This window comes from Maniola hyperantus, chromosome Z (genome assembly GCF_902806685.2).
Source record: "Maniola hyperantus chromosome Z, iAphHyp1.2, whole genome shotgun sequence".
Classification (NCBI taxonomy): Eukaryota; Metazoa; Arthropoda; class Insecta; order Lepidoptera; family Nymphalidae; genus Maniola; species Maniola hyperantus.
In genome coordinates, this window is record NC_048564.1 from 9,949,659 (window position 1) to 9,968,274 (window position 18,616).

At 38.9% G+C, this 18,616-nt stretch overlaps 1 protein-coding gene across 2 annotated transcripts in view; it reads left to right on the top strand.

The window, feature by feature from the left end:
* fw (CUB and Sushi multiple domains furrowed) overlaps positions 1–16,198 on the top strand; it is a 68,553-nt gene extending 52,355 nt beyond the window's left edge. Inside the window, exons 5-18 of one of the 2 annotated variants that reach the window (XM_034983609.2) lie at positions 1,440–1,562; positions 1,999–2,162; positions 3,289–3,415; positions 3,888–4,037; positions 6,160–6,336; positions 6,462–6,760; positions 7,784–8,018; positions 8,947–9,120; positions 10,057–10,236; positions 11,048–11,284; positions 11,823–12,002; positions 12,738–12,923; positions 13,744–14,032; positions 15,351–16,198. In XM_034983609.2, the coding sequence (XP_034839500.1) occupies positions 1,440–1,562; positions 1,999–2,162; positions 3,289–3,415; positions 3,888–4,037; positions 6,160–6,336; positions 6,462–6,760; positions 7,784–8,018; positions 8,947–9,120; positions 10,057–10,236; positions 11,048–11,284; positions 11,823–12,002; positions 12,738–12,923; positions 13,744–14,032; positions 15,351–15,627 (2,798 nt within the window). In that variant the 3' untranslated portion in view covers positions 15,628–16,198. Of the gene's footprint in view, positions 1–1,439; positions 1,563–1,998; positions 2,163–3,288; positions 3,416–3,887; positions 4,057–6,159; positions 6,337–6,461; positions 6,761–7,783; positions 8,019–8,946; positions 9,121–10,056; positions 10,237–11,047; positions 11,285–11,822; positions 12,003–12,737; positions 12,924–13,743; positions 14,033–15,350 lie in introns of those variants that run through there. The other variant, XM_069508523.1, reaches the window with a different exon arrangement.
* The last annotated feature ends 2,418 nt before the right edge of the window (positions 16,199–18,616 follow it).

Sequence of the window (18,616 nt, forward strand, 5' to 3'; positions counted from 1 at the left end):
GCGAACTTTAGAGGTATTTTTTGTGTTGCATAGGTACCTACCTACTTAGTTAAAAACTATACAACTTTAAAAAATCATTTTTCACAATGTTCAAATAAAGCCCTTATATAATACCTTAAAATTGGAAATTTAGTAACTAGGTACTTAGAATGTAAGTAAATTATAAATTTAAATTAAATTTTGTATTTCCAGAAGAGCACGTAGTGAACAGGTACGGTAAACATACACAATAGGTTTGTCCGTCGCATAAAATTAATGAAAATAGTTCCATGAATTTACTTTGAAACTTTATCAAAGCGTTCTCAAACACGGATACTGAGAGAAATGTTTGTAAAGGAGCGTTAGCTTTTTGAAAGTAATTAATTATCTAAGTATAATATTATACCTTGAAACGTTATGGACGATGTTTTCCATCATCGTTAGGTTCCATTATCGCAAGTGATATTAATTAGTTATTGCTTAAAACGCACATCGGAATTTCTGAAAAGTTAGAGGCATTTCCAAGATCCAACCCCTGACTTCCCGAATTAGAGGCTGACGTCTTGATTTTTTTCGTAATGCGCAGTAATACCTATGAGCCTTAGACCATTACAATAAGTGGAAAAAAATAAACAGTTAACAGAAATTATTACATCCCGTAGGCTGAATAAAAAAGCTAGACTAAAGTACTGTGTAACCGCGACTGAGATACCTAGCGATAGCCCGACGTAACGATGAATAACTCGACAATTACCATTGTTTACATGATAAGGGACAAAAAATAGATTAGCTACGTCTCTGTTCACCACATTAGTAACTTTATCTGTGCTCTCTTTTAGTGTGAATCAGAAAGCAAACGTTCCTTTGTCTAGATTTTTTACTCCGTCTACGTTACATCCCTTCGCCACGGTCCTGCCGCCGCCATCTAGTTTTGTGAAACTACTGACATAGATAGAGTCTGGCAAACCAAAGTAATTGAGACTATAGAGAGAAAGCCAGCGCGTGCCAGACCTTCGTGATTTTATAAAAGCTGAAAGTTTCTTTGCGTATTGTCCCCAACACTGGGAGGAACGTTTGTTTGGATCATGATGGCTTTAGGAGGTTACAGGAAATAAAGGTGGTAAAAATCTTACATCAAAGTATAAAGGATTAGAAATCATACATGAACTTACATAGAATATTCTAACTAAGTATTAGTAAATTAAAGATAAATTATGTAAGTACGTCTACTTATTAAACGATAGAATATAAATAAAATTATAAGCATTGTGATTGTAACTCGAATAAAATGTTTTATGAATTATGATCTACGAATTGTTAATAATTTATTATTATTTATTATTATACCATAATGTGCACTGTCCTTACAGGGATATAATGTAGGAATACCCTGGGACTACACTGTATGTACCTAGTAGCCATAGTGGCTTGTTCATTAAATTTTCATATATTTCGTACAGACGAAGGAGTAACGAAGACGTTCACTTGTGCTCGACCTTTGATTGGGCAGCATGTGTTCCTGCAACTAGTCGGCGTCGAAGGCTCCCTGTCGTTGTGCGAAGTCGAGGTTTTCACTACGGAAGGTCAGTACAATTACTTAATACGGCTTGTTTCATTGCATTATATGAGATAAAACTACGGGTGTACACTTTACTTATTTAGTTACTACAAAAAGTTTCTCTCGCTCTTTGCATCTTATTCCTAACTAAATACTGAGGGTCGTGACCCCTTTCCATTAATCACATGACGGTAGGAGTTTTTTGGAATATTAATACGGTGGTAACTACCCACGGCTGGAGCCTCCAATCAGACCTGACCAGAGACAATTTCAGAATTATAAATTCCCAAATGCCCCTGCCAGGAATCGAACCCAGAACCTCACTCTTATAAGATCACAGCATCATGAAGGTCGTCAAAATGCTTCTTATGTATAAATATTGTTTCACTACACTTCAGTGCCTGCTCTTGGCGATTTAATGCAGAAAATAACGTCATTAAATAAATTTCCTTTGTGTACAGAATTCTCGAACGATCGATGCGCGCCTGCTGGATCGTCGGCGGACATAGAACTAGCCGCATTTGCTAGAAACTGTTATGAATTCAACGTAGCGAAAGGTGCTTCTTTTGAAGACGCTAGGCGACAATGCCAAGCACACGGTGGCGACCTTATACATGGATTTCAGGTAGATAATTAAATCAAGTAATAATATTATAAAACTAGTTCAAAAGTACATGAATACTTATACTTATTATAATTTTTATGATAGTGTTTTTAACTACTCTCGAAGGAAATTTGTAAACCATTTTTAAACAACTACATACATGTATATTAAAAATTACGGAATACCGCAGGGACCGTTTATGAATGGTTAATTTTGTAAGTATTTTTATTTTCTTTAACCTTGTATTTGAGTTTTGCCACGCGTTATCGAGTTCGAGTTGTCAAATGTTTTTAAGGTACAAGATAAGTCTATAAATTAAAAAAAATTATGTAGGTTTTAAAATTGGATTATTGAAAATGTTTTTTCTCCATTTTCAATTACTTTTATACGTTATTCAATTATTTTTTAACGTAAATGTTTATATTAATAATACTGTGGGCGTAACCAAGGGGAGATGCAGTTTCCGCAATTTTTGATTTGTACCTAAGTATTTATAATTAAGTACCTACTATGAATGTGCATATCTTTAAATTATCGCTTAAGTGCGTAATGCATTTAGATTACTTAAATAAGAGCCTATTAAGACGCGAAAAAGTGTTTCGGTCCTCAGAGTAACAACAAGTATTTTTAATCTCAATATTGACCAACTTTTACCTAGCTTATCCTCAAACGGGCCATTCCGTGATTTAATGGTGTACATTATTGTGGCATATTAAGGCGCAGAATAACTATTATGGTCGAATTTTCAATTAAACATAGTAAGTTGACGTTTCATGTGCTGCCAGCTTTTTTATTATTAACTAGCTGCCCTGGTGAACTTCGTTCCGCCTAACAGACGATTCAAATTTTTCAAATTTTTCTCTCCGTAAGAACCATCCTCGTACTTCAAGGAATATTATAAAAAAAGAATTAGCGAAATCGGTTCAGCGGTTCTCGAGATTTGCGATGAGCAACACATTTAGTGATTCATTTTTATATTTGATCAGATTTGATCCTAAAAAGACATTATCTAGCAAACCCTGTACAACATGAAAGTTTTACAAAGTGTTCCTACTGCAGTCAGTGAGGTGAACTTAAAAATAAAACTTCCCCATGATTGTGAAAATTTATATTGATAGCACTCAAACTTTTTTTTTCTTGTTATAAGGGAGCAACATCAAGCTATTTAATTCAGGAATTGGAAAGACGGAAAACACAGTTGAAGACACAACTGGTATGGATTGGTGCACAAAAGGAGCCCGGTCTAACTTCTCGAACCTGGAAATGGGTTGATGGTGAGTATCTTCATGATCACCATCTAACCTTATCTCTAATTTATCTCCTTCTCTCCTTTATCTCTAACTAGCTTATGCCCGCGTGGAATTAGGTTTTTTTAAAATCCCGTGGGAACTCTTTGATTTTCCGGGATAAAAAGTAGCCTATGTCACTCTCCAGGTTTTTATCTATACCCATGCAAAAAATCACGTCAATCCGTGGCACCGTTGCGCCGTGATCGAAGGACAAAGCAACAACCCATCAAACCAACAAACCAAAAAACCAAAAAACCAACAAACAAACACACTTTCGCATTTATAATAAGGGTACTAATTAATGTGTGATTCTCATATGAATTTGTATAGGTGTAAGTATATAGAACCTGTGTTTTTTTTTTTTTTTGTTTATTTGAAAGTAATCAACAGCGTAAATACATAATTATTATTGTGTATGAAGAATTGAGAACTAATTTAGACATGACGACAATCGCAGGTGAAACTGTGTCAAAGCCGGCATGGGGAAAGGATCAACCAAACAATTACAACGGAGAGCAAAACTGTGTAGTGCTAGACGGTGGGCGCGCGTGGCTCTGGAACGATGTCGGCTGCAACCTGGACTACCTGCACTGGATCTGCCAGTACCGTGAGTGTCACCTTCATAGGTACATATCTAGAATTTTGTTAACTGCTCTGCGAATTTGAGCTGCGACTGCTAGACATTTTACTAACAAAACTTTATGTTCAAAGAGGCCATATAGTTGTTTTATTTCAAGAAGACCGTTTGCCTATGCGTTTGTGTGAGTGCACATATACACATATGACATAACACATTGTTATAGGGTGCAATGGCACTCTGTCTCGACCGCGACGCGATTTACGTTACACACTAAATGCGTTAATGTTACTACTAAAGCTGAACGGTCAACATAAAATAGAACAACACACAGACAGATACACATGCAGCTTGAACGGTTGACAGCTGAATATTGTACATGGACCGCTTGAGTTGAGCAGTCTTTATCAACTGCTCAATGGCTCAAGCAGTCTCGTGTATGACAATGTAAGGAATATTGCAGTTCGCTAGGCAGTCGCAGCTTGAAGCGATCATCACTATTTTTCAAGCTGCCTGTAATGATCGCTCTCACTGTCAACGTTTTTGTTATTGTTATTTCTGAGCTTTCTGCGAGCAATCAGTCGGCTTAGGTCATAGACTGCTGCGAATTTGTTCTAATGCGTACAAAATGACTCCTCAAACGGCATCTTAACTTATTGTGTCAAATTTCATGGCAGAAGTACAATTTTAGTCCTTACTATTTTTAGAACCGTCTTACCTTTGACATGACAGTTGACCCATAGAGTTAAAAAGGCGCGTAAGGAGTACCTAATTTTTACGGAATATATACATTTAATAGCAAAGCTGATTGTCAAGAATTTCAAGATCTTCGGGAAACTTCTCATTGACATGTTTCTTTATAGAATTATATTGGATTTTGAGATATTGTCATTATGATTATTTACGTTTCCAGCTGCCTTAGAGCGGTTACGCACTCATCTGATCTGAATCCGTGAAAATACGGAAATAAAAAACTCTGACCGAACTCGGATATTGCTTACGCACTAATCCGAACTCTGTTCCAAATCCAAGCAACTCGGTGGACATCTTTAACGTACCTACGTCATCATAGTCCGTACAAGATGACTCATCACGTCCCATTTTAACTCTTCGCCTTTAAAATAAGGCCTAAAATCGTACTTTTGACATGAAATTTGACACATAAAGATAAAATAGCGCGTGAAGAGTTAAATTTTACGCCTTATATCTCCGATTTGAATCCAAGGCACATCCGAGATATTCTCACGGATGGAGAGAACTTGGGTGACAGAAGTCGGAGCTAGCGCGTAAGCTACCATACAAATAGTTCTATGAATACATATGAATACTACGGAACGTATTTTCATGGATTCCGATCAGATGCAGTGCGTAATCACCCTTATTGTGTCTACTTTATTTCTATGGCTTATAGAATGTGATTAAATTTTGTTCTAACCACTATAAAAAATCAAAAAGTGAATGTTATTGCCCAATCTTGAAACACGCGAAGAGACTTTCTTGCCATTTTAGATGTTTTAAAGTGTAGCGAAGTGAATGACTTTAAATTTGCATTGCTGACTCGTAACGATGTTGGGTCTACTTAATGCTTGCATAACAAGACAATTTACCTGTTGTTGCATGTTATGTACCTACAAATTACCTACATATAAGAACTTTCAATCCGTTAAAGGTTTGGACACATACAACGCGTGTCGTGAACGTCTGTGTGAAGCACGTCACTGCGAAGCGTGATAGTGCGTTTGCGGGTCCCGCAATATTAGTGTTTCCATATCGGAGTGCTCAAAATGAGATTTTGCAGACAGAATTCGAGAGTCGAAACACTTCAGCATTAAAGTAAAATGGAATTTAAAACCTGTTTTAACGCTCAATTTAGATCATATTCAATTTTGTGCTGGCGCTCCAAGCGGAATTTTTGCGAAATTTAAATCCGAATTTTTCACATTTAAATCAAGGATCTTTAGATCCATTTTACACTGACGTGATTGTGTTTTGAATATCGAATTTTATCAGCGTTAGCTAAATGTAAAATCTCATAAGCATACAGAAGAATAAAACCGCGTTGGACACGTTACCGTCGCGAATCGCTGCCGTCACGCGTTGTTTCTGTTCAAGCCTAAATGGTTATAATATTGACGAATTGTTTCGTTTGTAGTACCCGCAACCTGTGGGAGCCCCAATAAACTTTTGAACACGACAATCGAAGGAAACAATTACAAAGTCGGATCTTCCATAGCTTATAAATGCCCAGAAGGTCACATGCTCGTTGGAGATAAAACTAGAGAGTGTGAAAGTGATGGATTTTGGTCTGGTACAGCGCCTAGCTGCAAATGTAAGTTTGTTTCAAATTAAATAAGAGTTTGTCAACAAAAATAACCTGTTTATTCATTTTTACATATTTGGTACTTACCTTTAGATCACTATTTAATATAACTAATTATTTTTTGTTGTCTTCAGATGTAGACTGCGGCGGTTTGACTCCCATTCAAGATGGAGATGTTACACTAGTAGATGGGCGAACAACTCACGGTGCAAGGGCCTTGTATTCTTGCAAGGAGAACCATACTTTAGTAGGGGAACAGGAGCGTTTTTGTGGTGACGAGGGGATTTGGGATGGAGAAGCTCCCAAGTGTCTATTCGATTGGTGCCCTGATCCGTCTCCCGTGGCCGGAGCTACATTTAACATCGGAGGACATAAAGCCGGCTCGCTGGCTACTTATACTTGCCAGAATGGCTTTATACTTTTTGGATCGCCGGTGAGTAGCTAAGTAGGTAACTTCTAACAAATATCCTATTTGTAGTAGCGTTTCATATTCACACCAGTTCCCAAAGATCGTATATAAATATGCAATTTTTTATAAGTTTTCTCACTTTTAGGGAAACAAATTATATTAGGTTACGGCTTAGGACGTTTTTTGTGAAGTTAAGTTGATTTTGGGGTAAAATCTTTGCATGTTTTGCATTACTCTCCTGGCGATTGATTCCGAAAAAGCTTCATCATTATTAATTGCTGAATTAATGGTATGCTTCACCAATGCATTATTACAACCAATAGTGAGAGTATTGATCAATCAGAAATGATTGCGATCGTTTCACTGAGGCTGTCAAATTAGGCGTTTAGGCCCCCTGGCATTAAATCATCAATTAATTTGACTATACATCAATTTACAAACAAGTGATTTTAAGCTGATTTCGTGGTTTAACGACATATTTTAATGTATAAAACGGGTACATACCACGATTAATTTTTGTTTTATTTGTCGATATTTCAACCCAATTGCACGGGTCGTGGTCACGACGGGACTGCGGTGCGGGACATTAAAATAATTTACAAACAAGTTTACAAAACATAATGTATTTAAAAAAACAGGACTACTCTGCCATATATATTTTTTTTCTAAATTAATTTATAGCCAGTGTCACTCGCGATGATGTAAGTATTCTAAAATTACGCCGTAAGTACATTCAAATCTGTGTAGGCATTTAGATGTTGTGGTGGAACAAAGAAACTCACATACCACATGAACCTCATTACACTGTTTGTTTGGGCAGTCATGTCCAGTGCCCGGCAAACAACTTGAGTATTGGCGCTATGGGCTGGCGGGTGCACGCGAATGGTTGATCAGTGGGCGCGAGTGCACGCGACTCCCGGATTCGCCAACTTTCTCTCACTACGCTGCTGCAAGTTGTTTGCCGGGCACTATAATAAGATTTAGTTTTAGTATGCTAAGGATACTTACTTTCTAAAACATTGCTATAATAGAGTCTCTTTTTATTAGAGTGTGACATGTAATCTCGGTGGTGTGTGGTCGGGCACACCTCCTTCCTGCAAGTACGTAGACTGCGGTACACCAGCACAAGTGCATAAAGGATCGTTCAGGCTGCTAAACGGCACCACTACATACGGATCTATAGCTCAGTTCAATTGTGAACCTGATTACTGGCTCGCTGGAACTGATGTATTGACTTGCAATCGCGATGGAAAGTGGTCTCATGATATTCCTTCATGTGAACGTAAGTAATAACGAGGCAAAGAAATGACCAATATATTATACTTATCTGTAGATAGATCTGACAGTCTGTCAATCCACACTGAGCCAGGGTGGCATTCTGAGAGAAGACCCGTGCTCAGTGGGCCGGCAAGGGGTTGATAATGATGATGATGATGATAACTACTTATAAAAAAACTAGCTGTACAATTTATGTACATTAAATATTATATTTACAAAATCATAATCGGAGGAAGCATTATTATCGATATAGGGCCCAAAACAGTTTTTGTGTGTCTGTCTGTCTTGAATGCTTAGCGTTGAAATTACTGAATGGATTTGAACATAACTTGGCATACTTACAGCTAATAGGTACTTCGAGTCATTATACGATAGGCTAGTTTTTATTCTGAAAAACAATGGGGATTCAGTCCAATAGAGGGAATCAGTTTTAGTCGATCTTACACCATAACATCCAAATCTACATTCAAGAGATTGAAATCGCGAGCCTCATCTAGTAATAGACATGGGACTTGGGAGTCGCGGCTCCCAGAGTACTCGTTCATTTCAGCACCTCTACCGTAATCCGATAACAATTAGTAACCGAATTTTCGTAACTTCACCCACCCGCCAATAAATCTACCTACGTCACAGTTAAGCAATTTTGTTTGCTTCACCTGCATTTTCACCTGATCTCCGATGAAATATTTAGTCAAGTCTACTACCCTGGGGTTACATCGTAAAATCTAATACACTGAAAAGCGGTTAAGTTTCATAAAATATTGTTGGCAGTGTGACAGTGTGAAAACATTGTGCATTAGAATTTTAAGTTTCCTAAATTTTCAATACGAAACAGACTGACCACATAGGTATTTATATTTCTTCTACTTGGTTCTGAATAATGTACGTGTGGTAGACCATGACCTGAGGTCTAATTTGAGTTCTTTTTTCAGTAATATCTTGCCAAGACCCAGAAGTCCCGGCGGGCGGTTATATGGAAGCCTACGACTACAATGTGCACTCGACAATCGATTTCCATTGCGAAAAAGGACACAAGCTTGTCGGCGAGCCCAACTTGACTTGTCAGCAAGACGGGGAGTGGTCAGGCGAATCGCCTAAGTGTGAATGTAAGCAAATTATAATTTTAAAAGTTCCATGACTGGAACTTCTCTTTGGAATTCTTCTCTAAACTAAAAACTTCTCTGGAACTGGAACTTACAATTCAACTAAAAACTTTATTCAAACGAATTTCACAATTGAAGCTGCTTATCCTCCAAAGATATCTCGATTTCACCATCGTCAGATACCACCTTACGCCTCACACGTCAAGTATAATATTTTATAGCAAAATAGTTTTTATTGCCTGGGTAACATGGTCACTTCCCGCGGGGTGATTACGTATAACGTTGCAGTAGCGACAGCAACGCGACAGCAGTAATAATGTGACAGTTCATTTGCTGTCTCTCTTCTTCTTTTTCTTATTTTGCTTTGTTGCCATTGCTGTCTCTCTCTAGCCACTGTTACGTGTGACGTGTGACAGCAATGATCGAGAGATTTACGCCTGTCGCAAGCCTGTCGCGAGATATGTAATCACCCCGCCGCGCCGATCTAAACTCACTCGCTTTCACCCTATCATAATCCTGGTCAATATATTCTCTACAAATTCAAGTTCATTTATTGTTTTTTTTAAAGAATATTAATCATGCTTATCATGACTAATATTCCCCTTTCCCCTCTCACTAAGCGTAAAGCTTGTGCTAGAAGTATAACGGGTATAATATTGTATAATGTTGCAACGGGTGGAGTATGAATCGCCAACCTTTCAGAATTTAGTCCGCTCCTCAACCGTTGAGCTATCGAGGCTTTGGGTAAACATTAGGTCTTATAGTATATAGTTATGTACAGTCGTATACAGTCGTAGATATATCGAAGGTTCCACGCAAAGCTAGATTTTTCCTGCTCATCTCAAACTTCTCTAATGGACAGCAATCTATCAACACTCTGTGTAATCAAAATTCTATTGTAATATCCTGATATTATTGTTTTTCATGTTTTTTTACTAGACGTGGACTGTGGAAAACTACCCCCACTGCCCTACGGTATGTCAGAGTTGCTGAACGGCACAACTCATTTGGGCAGCATTATTCAATACGCGTGTACTACCAACTACAGACTTGTGGGAGCTGTGAGAAGAGTGTGCACTGAAGAGTACCAGTGGAGCGACTCATCGCCCAGATGTGAAGGTGCGTTACTATTGACCAGTCAATACAAATTTATAACTACAATGACACAATCGGGTGAAGCTCTGTAGATATCATTGTGGTTCTATCAGCAAACAACAGTAAAACTCGCTCTTGCTCGGCTGTCGAACTGGGATAGCGATAAGTAAGGTATTTGCTTCAAGTAGATATTAGGTGGCTGCCAATGCGCACTTGGCCATCGTGGCGGACTATGGCCTGAACTCTTTTCATTCTGAGAGAACTATGCACAGTACCGAGCCGGCGTTGGGTTGATCATGATATTGAAGAGGTATTAGATGCGCATGATTCACCTTTTTTATATTTTCATGGCGTGAGCCACCGTTTCATATACTTTGAGATTTGTGCATAGAATTAGTATCTTATACGTCCTAATTCCAGGGATTTGTGTACTTACTACTTACTAACATAAACAAAGTGAAATATGCTCTACCTATACAGTATGTTTGTGTTCAATCAAATATAATATCTTTGATATCTAAAAATATAAAGACAAGAGGTGACTGACTGACTGACTGATTGAGTGACTGATCTATCAACGCACAGCTCAAACTACTCGACGGATCGGGGTGAAATTTGGCATGCACATAGCTATTATGACGTAGGCAACCGCTAAAAAAGGATTTTTGAAAATTCAACCCCTAAAGGGGTGAAATAGGGGTTTGAAATTTGTGTAGTCAACGCGGATAAAGTCGCGAGCAAAAACTTGTTTAATGTATAAGAATTGACATTTCTGTCAGTTGAAAATTAATAAATGTAATTAATGTTAATTAATCTAATGTTTATCATTTTACAGAAATTCGCTGTCCTGAGCCAATAGTAGCCGAAAATAGTATAGTATCAGTAACAGGAAACGATCGCATGCACGGTCGTACCCTGATTAGAACATCTGTTAGCACCAATAGCGGAAATACGTACCGCATCGGTGCACTTGTAAAGTATCGTTGCGAACGAGGGTACAAGGTGGTCGGCGAGAGCCTTTCCACGTGCGAGGACAACGGCCAGTGGAGCGGAGTGACTCCAAAATGCCAATGTAAGTATAATATTTAACCACAATGGGACTGAAACGGACGGACAGACGGTTTTCTATTATAAGACAACAGGGGACGCTGTTTACAGATATTGCTCTACGACTAGATTTCTTCAAAAACAACAGAACTATTTTTTTGTATTTATACTAACTTCAATGGCCAATATACCTATCATGGAATATAAATTTTCCATTTAATCACGTTTTTGTGAATGCTATGCATTTTTTTTACGTCATCATCATCAAATTATCAACCGATGGATTTCCACTGCTGGATATAGGTCTCTTGTAGAGACATCCACAAGCCACGGTTTTGCGCCACCCAAATCATCCCAGCGACTCGTTTGACGTTGTCTGTCCAACAATTGGAGGACTTTCCACGTTATGCTTTCCGGTGCGAGTTCACCACTGATTTAAAAATATAGGAAAACTCCAAGTATTCATAATTCTCCCCATCGCACGCTAAGCATCATCTATCATTACATCTATGCAATATTAAGATTACAGCGCAGGTATTAATTTCATTGGCAAATGTTTGCAGACGTAGACTGTGGCAATCCCGGGCGCTTACAAAACGGCAAGGTGACGCTTGCCACGAACGCCACGTACTACGGCGCTGCAGCCCTGTACGAGTGCGATGAACACTGGCAACTTGATGGCGTGTCACGAAGATTATGCCAGGACAACGGCACATGGAGCTCTGAAGGGCCAGTTTGCAAAGGTAAGGTTTTAGGCAAGCGTGTTACCTAGACCTCATCATTGCTCTGTGTCTCAGGCATAATTATTGTCGTCAAGCGCAAGCCTAATCTCACAGAAAAAAATAATACATTTTTATCCCACAAGCTCGGAAATTATTTCATTGTTTAAAACAAACAAAATGTCAATCGCCTCTTTTCTATACGTACGTCAGGAGTTTCCAACGACAGTAAATAGAAATTGCTGAATCGTTTCAAACTGGTAACAAGATTCTTTAAACGCACACTAACATAAATTAGGTGCTTTTTACACGATTCTGAATGCGATATGAAAAAAAACGCGATCAAATTGGCGCGTGAATTGAAAATAGTTTTTTTTAATTTTTTATTAAGCTACAAGTTAGCCCTTGACTCCAATCTCACCTGGTGGTAAGTGATGATGCAGTCTAAGATGGAAGCGGGCTAATCAGCAAGGGGTATGGCAGTTTTTATTAAATCCATGCCCCTTTGGTTTCTACACGGCATCGTACCGGAACGCTAAATCGCTTGGCGGCACCGGCTTTGCCAGTAGGTAGGTAACTAGCCACGGCTGAAGCCTCCCACCAGACAAAGTGAACGTTTTCATAAGTTTTTACTTGTTTTATAAGAATGAGTATCTACCTATTAGTTCGTCGAATATTATCGGATCATCGAGGTGGTAAACATTACTGCATATGGGTATTTGCAATAGAAATTCATAAAGAAAGTTATCTTGTTTGCAGAAATCACGTGCACGGATCCGTCCATCCAAATCAAGGGTAGCGTCGGATTGCTTGTCGCGACTTCGACTTTGGGCATCGGTGGTGAAGCACATTACCGCTGCGACAGGGGCTATAGTCTGAAAGGAAACCAGACAAGAACTTGCATGCCTAGAGGCGTGTGGGCCGGAACTCCACCCGTGTGCATACGTAAGTAACAGACTTTTTTCTACCACCCATTATACTTACATTGGCAGCTATAGTCGTACTAATTATAATCGTACCTATTATGGGACGTAAATTTCCCACTTAATCACGTTTTTGTGAATAGCTAGTCTGGTAACTCACTGAGTAAGATGTCCGCTGTTGAACATAGGTCTCTTATAGGAGCACCACCGCCACGGCCTTGCACCGCCTAATTCCAGCGGTTCCCTGCGACTCGTTTGACGTCATCTGTCCACCTAGGGAGATCTTCCAACGCTGAGCCCTCTGAGGCGCGATCGCCAATCTAGAAACCTTGAGACTCCAACGTCTATCAGTTTCCGAGCCGTGGCCAGCTTCATCTAAACTAGCAGATAATAATTAACGCGAATGGCGATTTTAGTTTATTTAGTATTAAAATCTTGTAAGAATTAATTGAGAGGAAATGACGACCGAAGAAAGGCGGGATAACCATTTCAAACTGCTAGGCTTCTAAATATAACAGATCAGTGGCGGGCAGCAGCGTCACTGATGCGAAAAGTCTAGCCCTGCGCTGACCAACCCGCCTGCCCAGCGTGGTCAGTATGGGCATTACTCTATAAACAGCACCAACACACAAAGGTCCCCAGTTCCCGGTCGCCCTGCTATTCCTGACTCCGGTAGCAGTTGCGGTCACGGCAGGGCCGGGGGTGCTTGGGACGACCTCCAACCCGCTGGACTGACGACCTTAAGAAGGTAGCGGGAAATGCCTATGTCCAGCAGTAGACGCAAACAGGCTGATTGATTGATTGATTGAAGTATTAATTATTTGTTATTTAAATTATTTCAGCCATTGACTGCAAATCTCCAGGGACAATCGAGAATGGCCGTGTAATCATATCGAACACTTCAACGCTGTTCGGAAGTTCGATCGAGTATCATTGTTTGCCCCAATACCAGCGTGTTGGGCCTTTCCTGCGCAAGTGCTTGGACGACGGGAAGTGGTCCGGCGAAGAACCGAAATGTGAACTGATCAGCAACGAGGCCGCAGAAAGTGGAGCGCTACCTCTCAGCGTTGGGGTCGGATGCGGGGTTGTTCTATTCCTATTGATGCTGTTGGGAGTTATTTATATGAGACTGTAAGTATTCACTAATGACTAATAACCCACCTGCTTCGCACGGGTAGAAACGGGTATTTTCGTATGGATCTCTAATTTTTTGAAAATATAGCCTATGTTATAAATAGTTCAATCCACGAAGACGCGCCCCACTATTTTTCGTGCGGGGAAACCACAGGTGCGGGGAGTGATCTCTACCTAATTTATCTTCTTGTGCGTGTGCCCACATCGCTGATCGTTGCGTACGACTTACGATAGAACTCACAGTCTCAGCACATAGCATATTGTTCATTGTAACCGATTGGAACAAAGAGTGGGGCGCGTCATCGTGGATTGAACTAACTATACTCAGGAATAATGTGGCTTTTTACTGGTGAAAGAATTTTCAAAAATGGTTCAGTAGTTTCAGAGATTACCCCCTACAAACAAAGTTACAAACTTTACCTCTTTATAATATTAGTATAGATATGGGTAATACTTGCACCTGATACGAGGCTCTGTCAAGAAAGTTAAGTGCACTTTCTTGACAGAGCCTCGTACTATATGCGACTAAAAATTCGTTGCCCACTCTACGAAACGAGCACACGTGTCTCGGTGCGCAGCTGACAGACTCAGTAGACGGTAGCAGCTGGTCAGCAAGTCTCACGCTAATGAGCCCGCCTTATAATATAATACCTACTTAAAATTTTGGGATTGGGACTATACTTTCCAATACATATAATAAGTTGCCAATTTCCAAGCACTTCGAAAATTACCTTATACCTAGATTATACCGGGACTTCGTCCACGTGGGTTTAGCAGGCTACCTCTGTTTTTTGTTGTTTTTGTAGTATCGCCTGGGGACTTTGATTTTCCGAAATAAAAAGTATCCTTGATTTTCCGCGACAAAATGTAGCCTATGTCGTGCTGGGATGTGAGCTTTCTCTGTACCAAATTTCGCCAAATCTGTGTTCAACAGACTGTGAAAAGCTAACAGATAAATAAACACACTTTCGCATTTATAATATTAGTATGGATTAAGTAGGTAAAGTTGGTGTCTCTATCCATATCCATACTAATATTATAAATGCGAAAGTGTGTCTGTCTGTCTGTCTGCTAGCCTTTCACGGCCCATCCGTTGAACCGACTTTGACGGAATTTGGTACAGATATAGCTTGCATCCCGGGGAAGGACATAGGCTACTATTTATCCCGGAAAATCAAAGAGATCCCACGGGATTTTCAAAAATCTAAATCCACGCGGATGAAGTCGCGGGCATCATCTAGTAATAAATAAAATGCTTTACAATAACTCTAGGAAACCAATTACTTTATAATTACCCTGCCAATATTTTCCACAGGCGCAAAGCGACACCGGTTAAAAATACAGAGAACATCGAAGGAGCTGAACGAAAGGAAGACCAAAACGCGGCTGTGATGAGCTACGCAACACTCCACGACACTAACGGAAGGCATATTTACGATCACGTGAGCGACAACCTTTACGACTCTCCATACAGCGAGAGTTTAGCTGAAAATGTAGCCTACGGAAGACGGAGTGACACTGACTCCGCATACGAACCTGAACCAACAGGTCCTAGCGCAGTGGTGACTATCAACGGAGTGGCAGTTCGTTGATACATACAATTTATTGGTATGAGTTAGCTATTGCCTCATAAGCTCTGGTTTTCTAGTATAGTGATGCCCTCACAAAGTGGCTACGGCACCGCTAGTGATTTTTACTGGAAAAAGCACGCCATTTTTCAGCTTTTAGTAGACAACTTCGCAGTGACGACATCTGACTCTGTGACGACACTGTTATCTGGAAAACTGAGAGCTTTAGTGATTAGAAGTTAGAACTATAAAAACAATAATTATTGTGATGAAGACGACAAAGTTTTATAAATCAGTGATATTATTCTGACGTATAAGAAATATTTTTCAACACTAAGGGCCTATTTCTTAACTTAATTTAAGGTTAACTTTATCTAACGAATAAAGATGTTATGACAGCTTTTGTATAGAACAGAATAAATTATTATTCAAATAAACTTTTACAAGTGGTTTTGAATTGTCAGAATAATTTACCACTGAACCGAAATGCCGTTCCTAGTTCCTACCGAGTAATGGGAATCTATCAAAATGTCAAACTTATTAATTAGATAAAGTTTATCAGGTGGTTATGAATCAGCCCCCTAATTGTGTAAGAATAACCATTTCATGGCTATCGCAATCGTCAAGAATTCTGCCCTTTGATTGGCTGTGAAAAAATGTAAACAGCGAATCAACCAATCAAAGGGCAGAATTTCTTGACGATTGCGATAGCCATGAAATGGTTATTCTTACACAATTGGGGGGCAGGTCCTTAATGCTGATCGCACATTTCAACTAAGCCCAGCCGCATGCGATGATTTTGCCAAACTAATTTGAATTCGCCAATAAAATCACGCATCAGCACGCACTTCCAGGACAGTCATCTTCATCATGATCAATCCATCGCCGGGTCACTACAGAGCGCGGGTCTCCTCTCAGAGTGAGAAGGGTTTTGGCCATAGTGTAGGTACCACGCTGGCCAAGTACGGACTGGCAGACTTAACACACCTTTGAGAAGATTATGGAGAACTCTCAGGCATGCAGGTTTGCTCACGATGTTTTTATTCACCGTTAAAACAAGTGATATTTAATTACTTAAAACGCACATAACTCCGAAAAGTTAGAGGCAGAGGAGAGCCCGGGATCGAACCACAACCTCCGATTAGGAGGCGGACGTCCTAACTTATAGGCTTTCACAGCAAATACAGCTCCAGGACAGTACTTGCTGAAAAATGCGTTGCTTGCGGGTTGTTCATTAGTGTGCGTTCTACTTAACATTAGGTAACCATTGTTATAGAAGTATGTACTACGAAACTAAAATACAACTTTTCGGAGTTTTTTGTGTCATAACTCATAAACGAATTATTGTCATTGTGAGTACTCATTTAATAATAATTGCAGAGGCACATTTCTGTGATATGGTTCTGTGGCGATCTGAGTAAAGATTCGAATCCAAGACCGGCGGCAAGAAATGAAATGTTCTGAATGGTCACCAACCATTACTAGGTATTTAACCAAAGATGTAAAAAGAGTTGGAATTGTTTGAAATATATTTATATTGTTAGTCTACGAGTATGTGTAGGTATATTTTTTATCCCTTTGCGGCTCCCCTTGTGTCGGCATTGTAAATCCGATAGTAATATTGTAATAGATCGAATATCATCGAAAAATACTATCTGCATTTTATTTTTATTTGCTGTACGTATATATAGATATTTGATAAATCTAAATACGTGTTACTTATACATATGGTAATGTAGATGGTAAGGTAAAAAATGTTTGTAAATTGTATATTTAAAAAATGCATAATACTACTGCCAAAAATCCTGTTCATTTTATACTTACCTACTAATAATTTTGTATGTACATTAAAAGTTTTCGGGTTATACAAAAATATAAAAAATACTATAAATGCGAATATATTTTTAATTGTCTGTCTGTTACCTTTCTACGCCCCATCCGCTTAACTGATTATGACAAATTTTGGCATAACTTGCGTCCCGGAGACGGACATAAGCTTTTTGTCCCTGAAAATCAAATATTTGCCATGGGGTTTAAGAAAAAAACCCACGCATTCCGAAGTCGCAGGCATCATCTAGTCTACATTAATACTAGAAGGGGGTAAAGTTTGTAAGTTTGTAGGCCGTAATCTCCGGAACTAATGACCTGTTTCTGAAAATTCTTTCACTGATAGATATCTATAACATGATATAGCATTACAAAAAATAAACGAGGGCTAAAAGCTCAGACACTATATTTTGACGCATTGGTTGTTTAAGTTCACGACCAATCCAATGTGAAAATATGCAACATCCTTGCCACAAAAAAAAGGCTTGAAAACATAAATTTTACTGCAGAAACAAAATAATTTATGATCTCAGTTGTGATTTGTAGCGATTACTATACTTCGTACAAGCTGCTGCTTACTACTGAACCTCTTGATCATTCATAGGAAATAATCTAAATATATAAAAGGAAAAGGTCACTGACTGACTGACTGATCTATCAACGGAAAAGGAGAAAGGATTTTTGAAAATCCATCCCCTAAGAGGGTGAAATAGGGGTTTGAAATTTGAGTAGTCCACGCGGATGAAGTCGCGGGCATAAGCTAGTTATAAAATATTTCAGCACTTGCGGATGCTGTGTATTGTATTATGAGTATAGCATAAGTCTTTTTATTTTAATTTTAGGTAGGTACCGACTTTCAACGATTTCTTCTCAGCGAATTCAATCATTCTTTTAATTAAGTATAGTTATTAATTACTCTTAAATGAACTAGGTATTTTATGATAGTATATTTCGATTGTATGAATTCAAATAAAGCAATAAAATAATAATTAATCAATGGTAAGCAGTCAGTACTTTGTCAAAAGGCATAAAATTATAATGCATGCGTTTAAGTCATGTATAACACAAGAAGCACCTAGCAAAGATTTATTAGAATAGGAATACTAACTATTTGTGATAAAAATTAAGTAGGGTAATCTAAAAAATCATACATAAACCGATGTCTTACCCAGAACGTCGGATATCT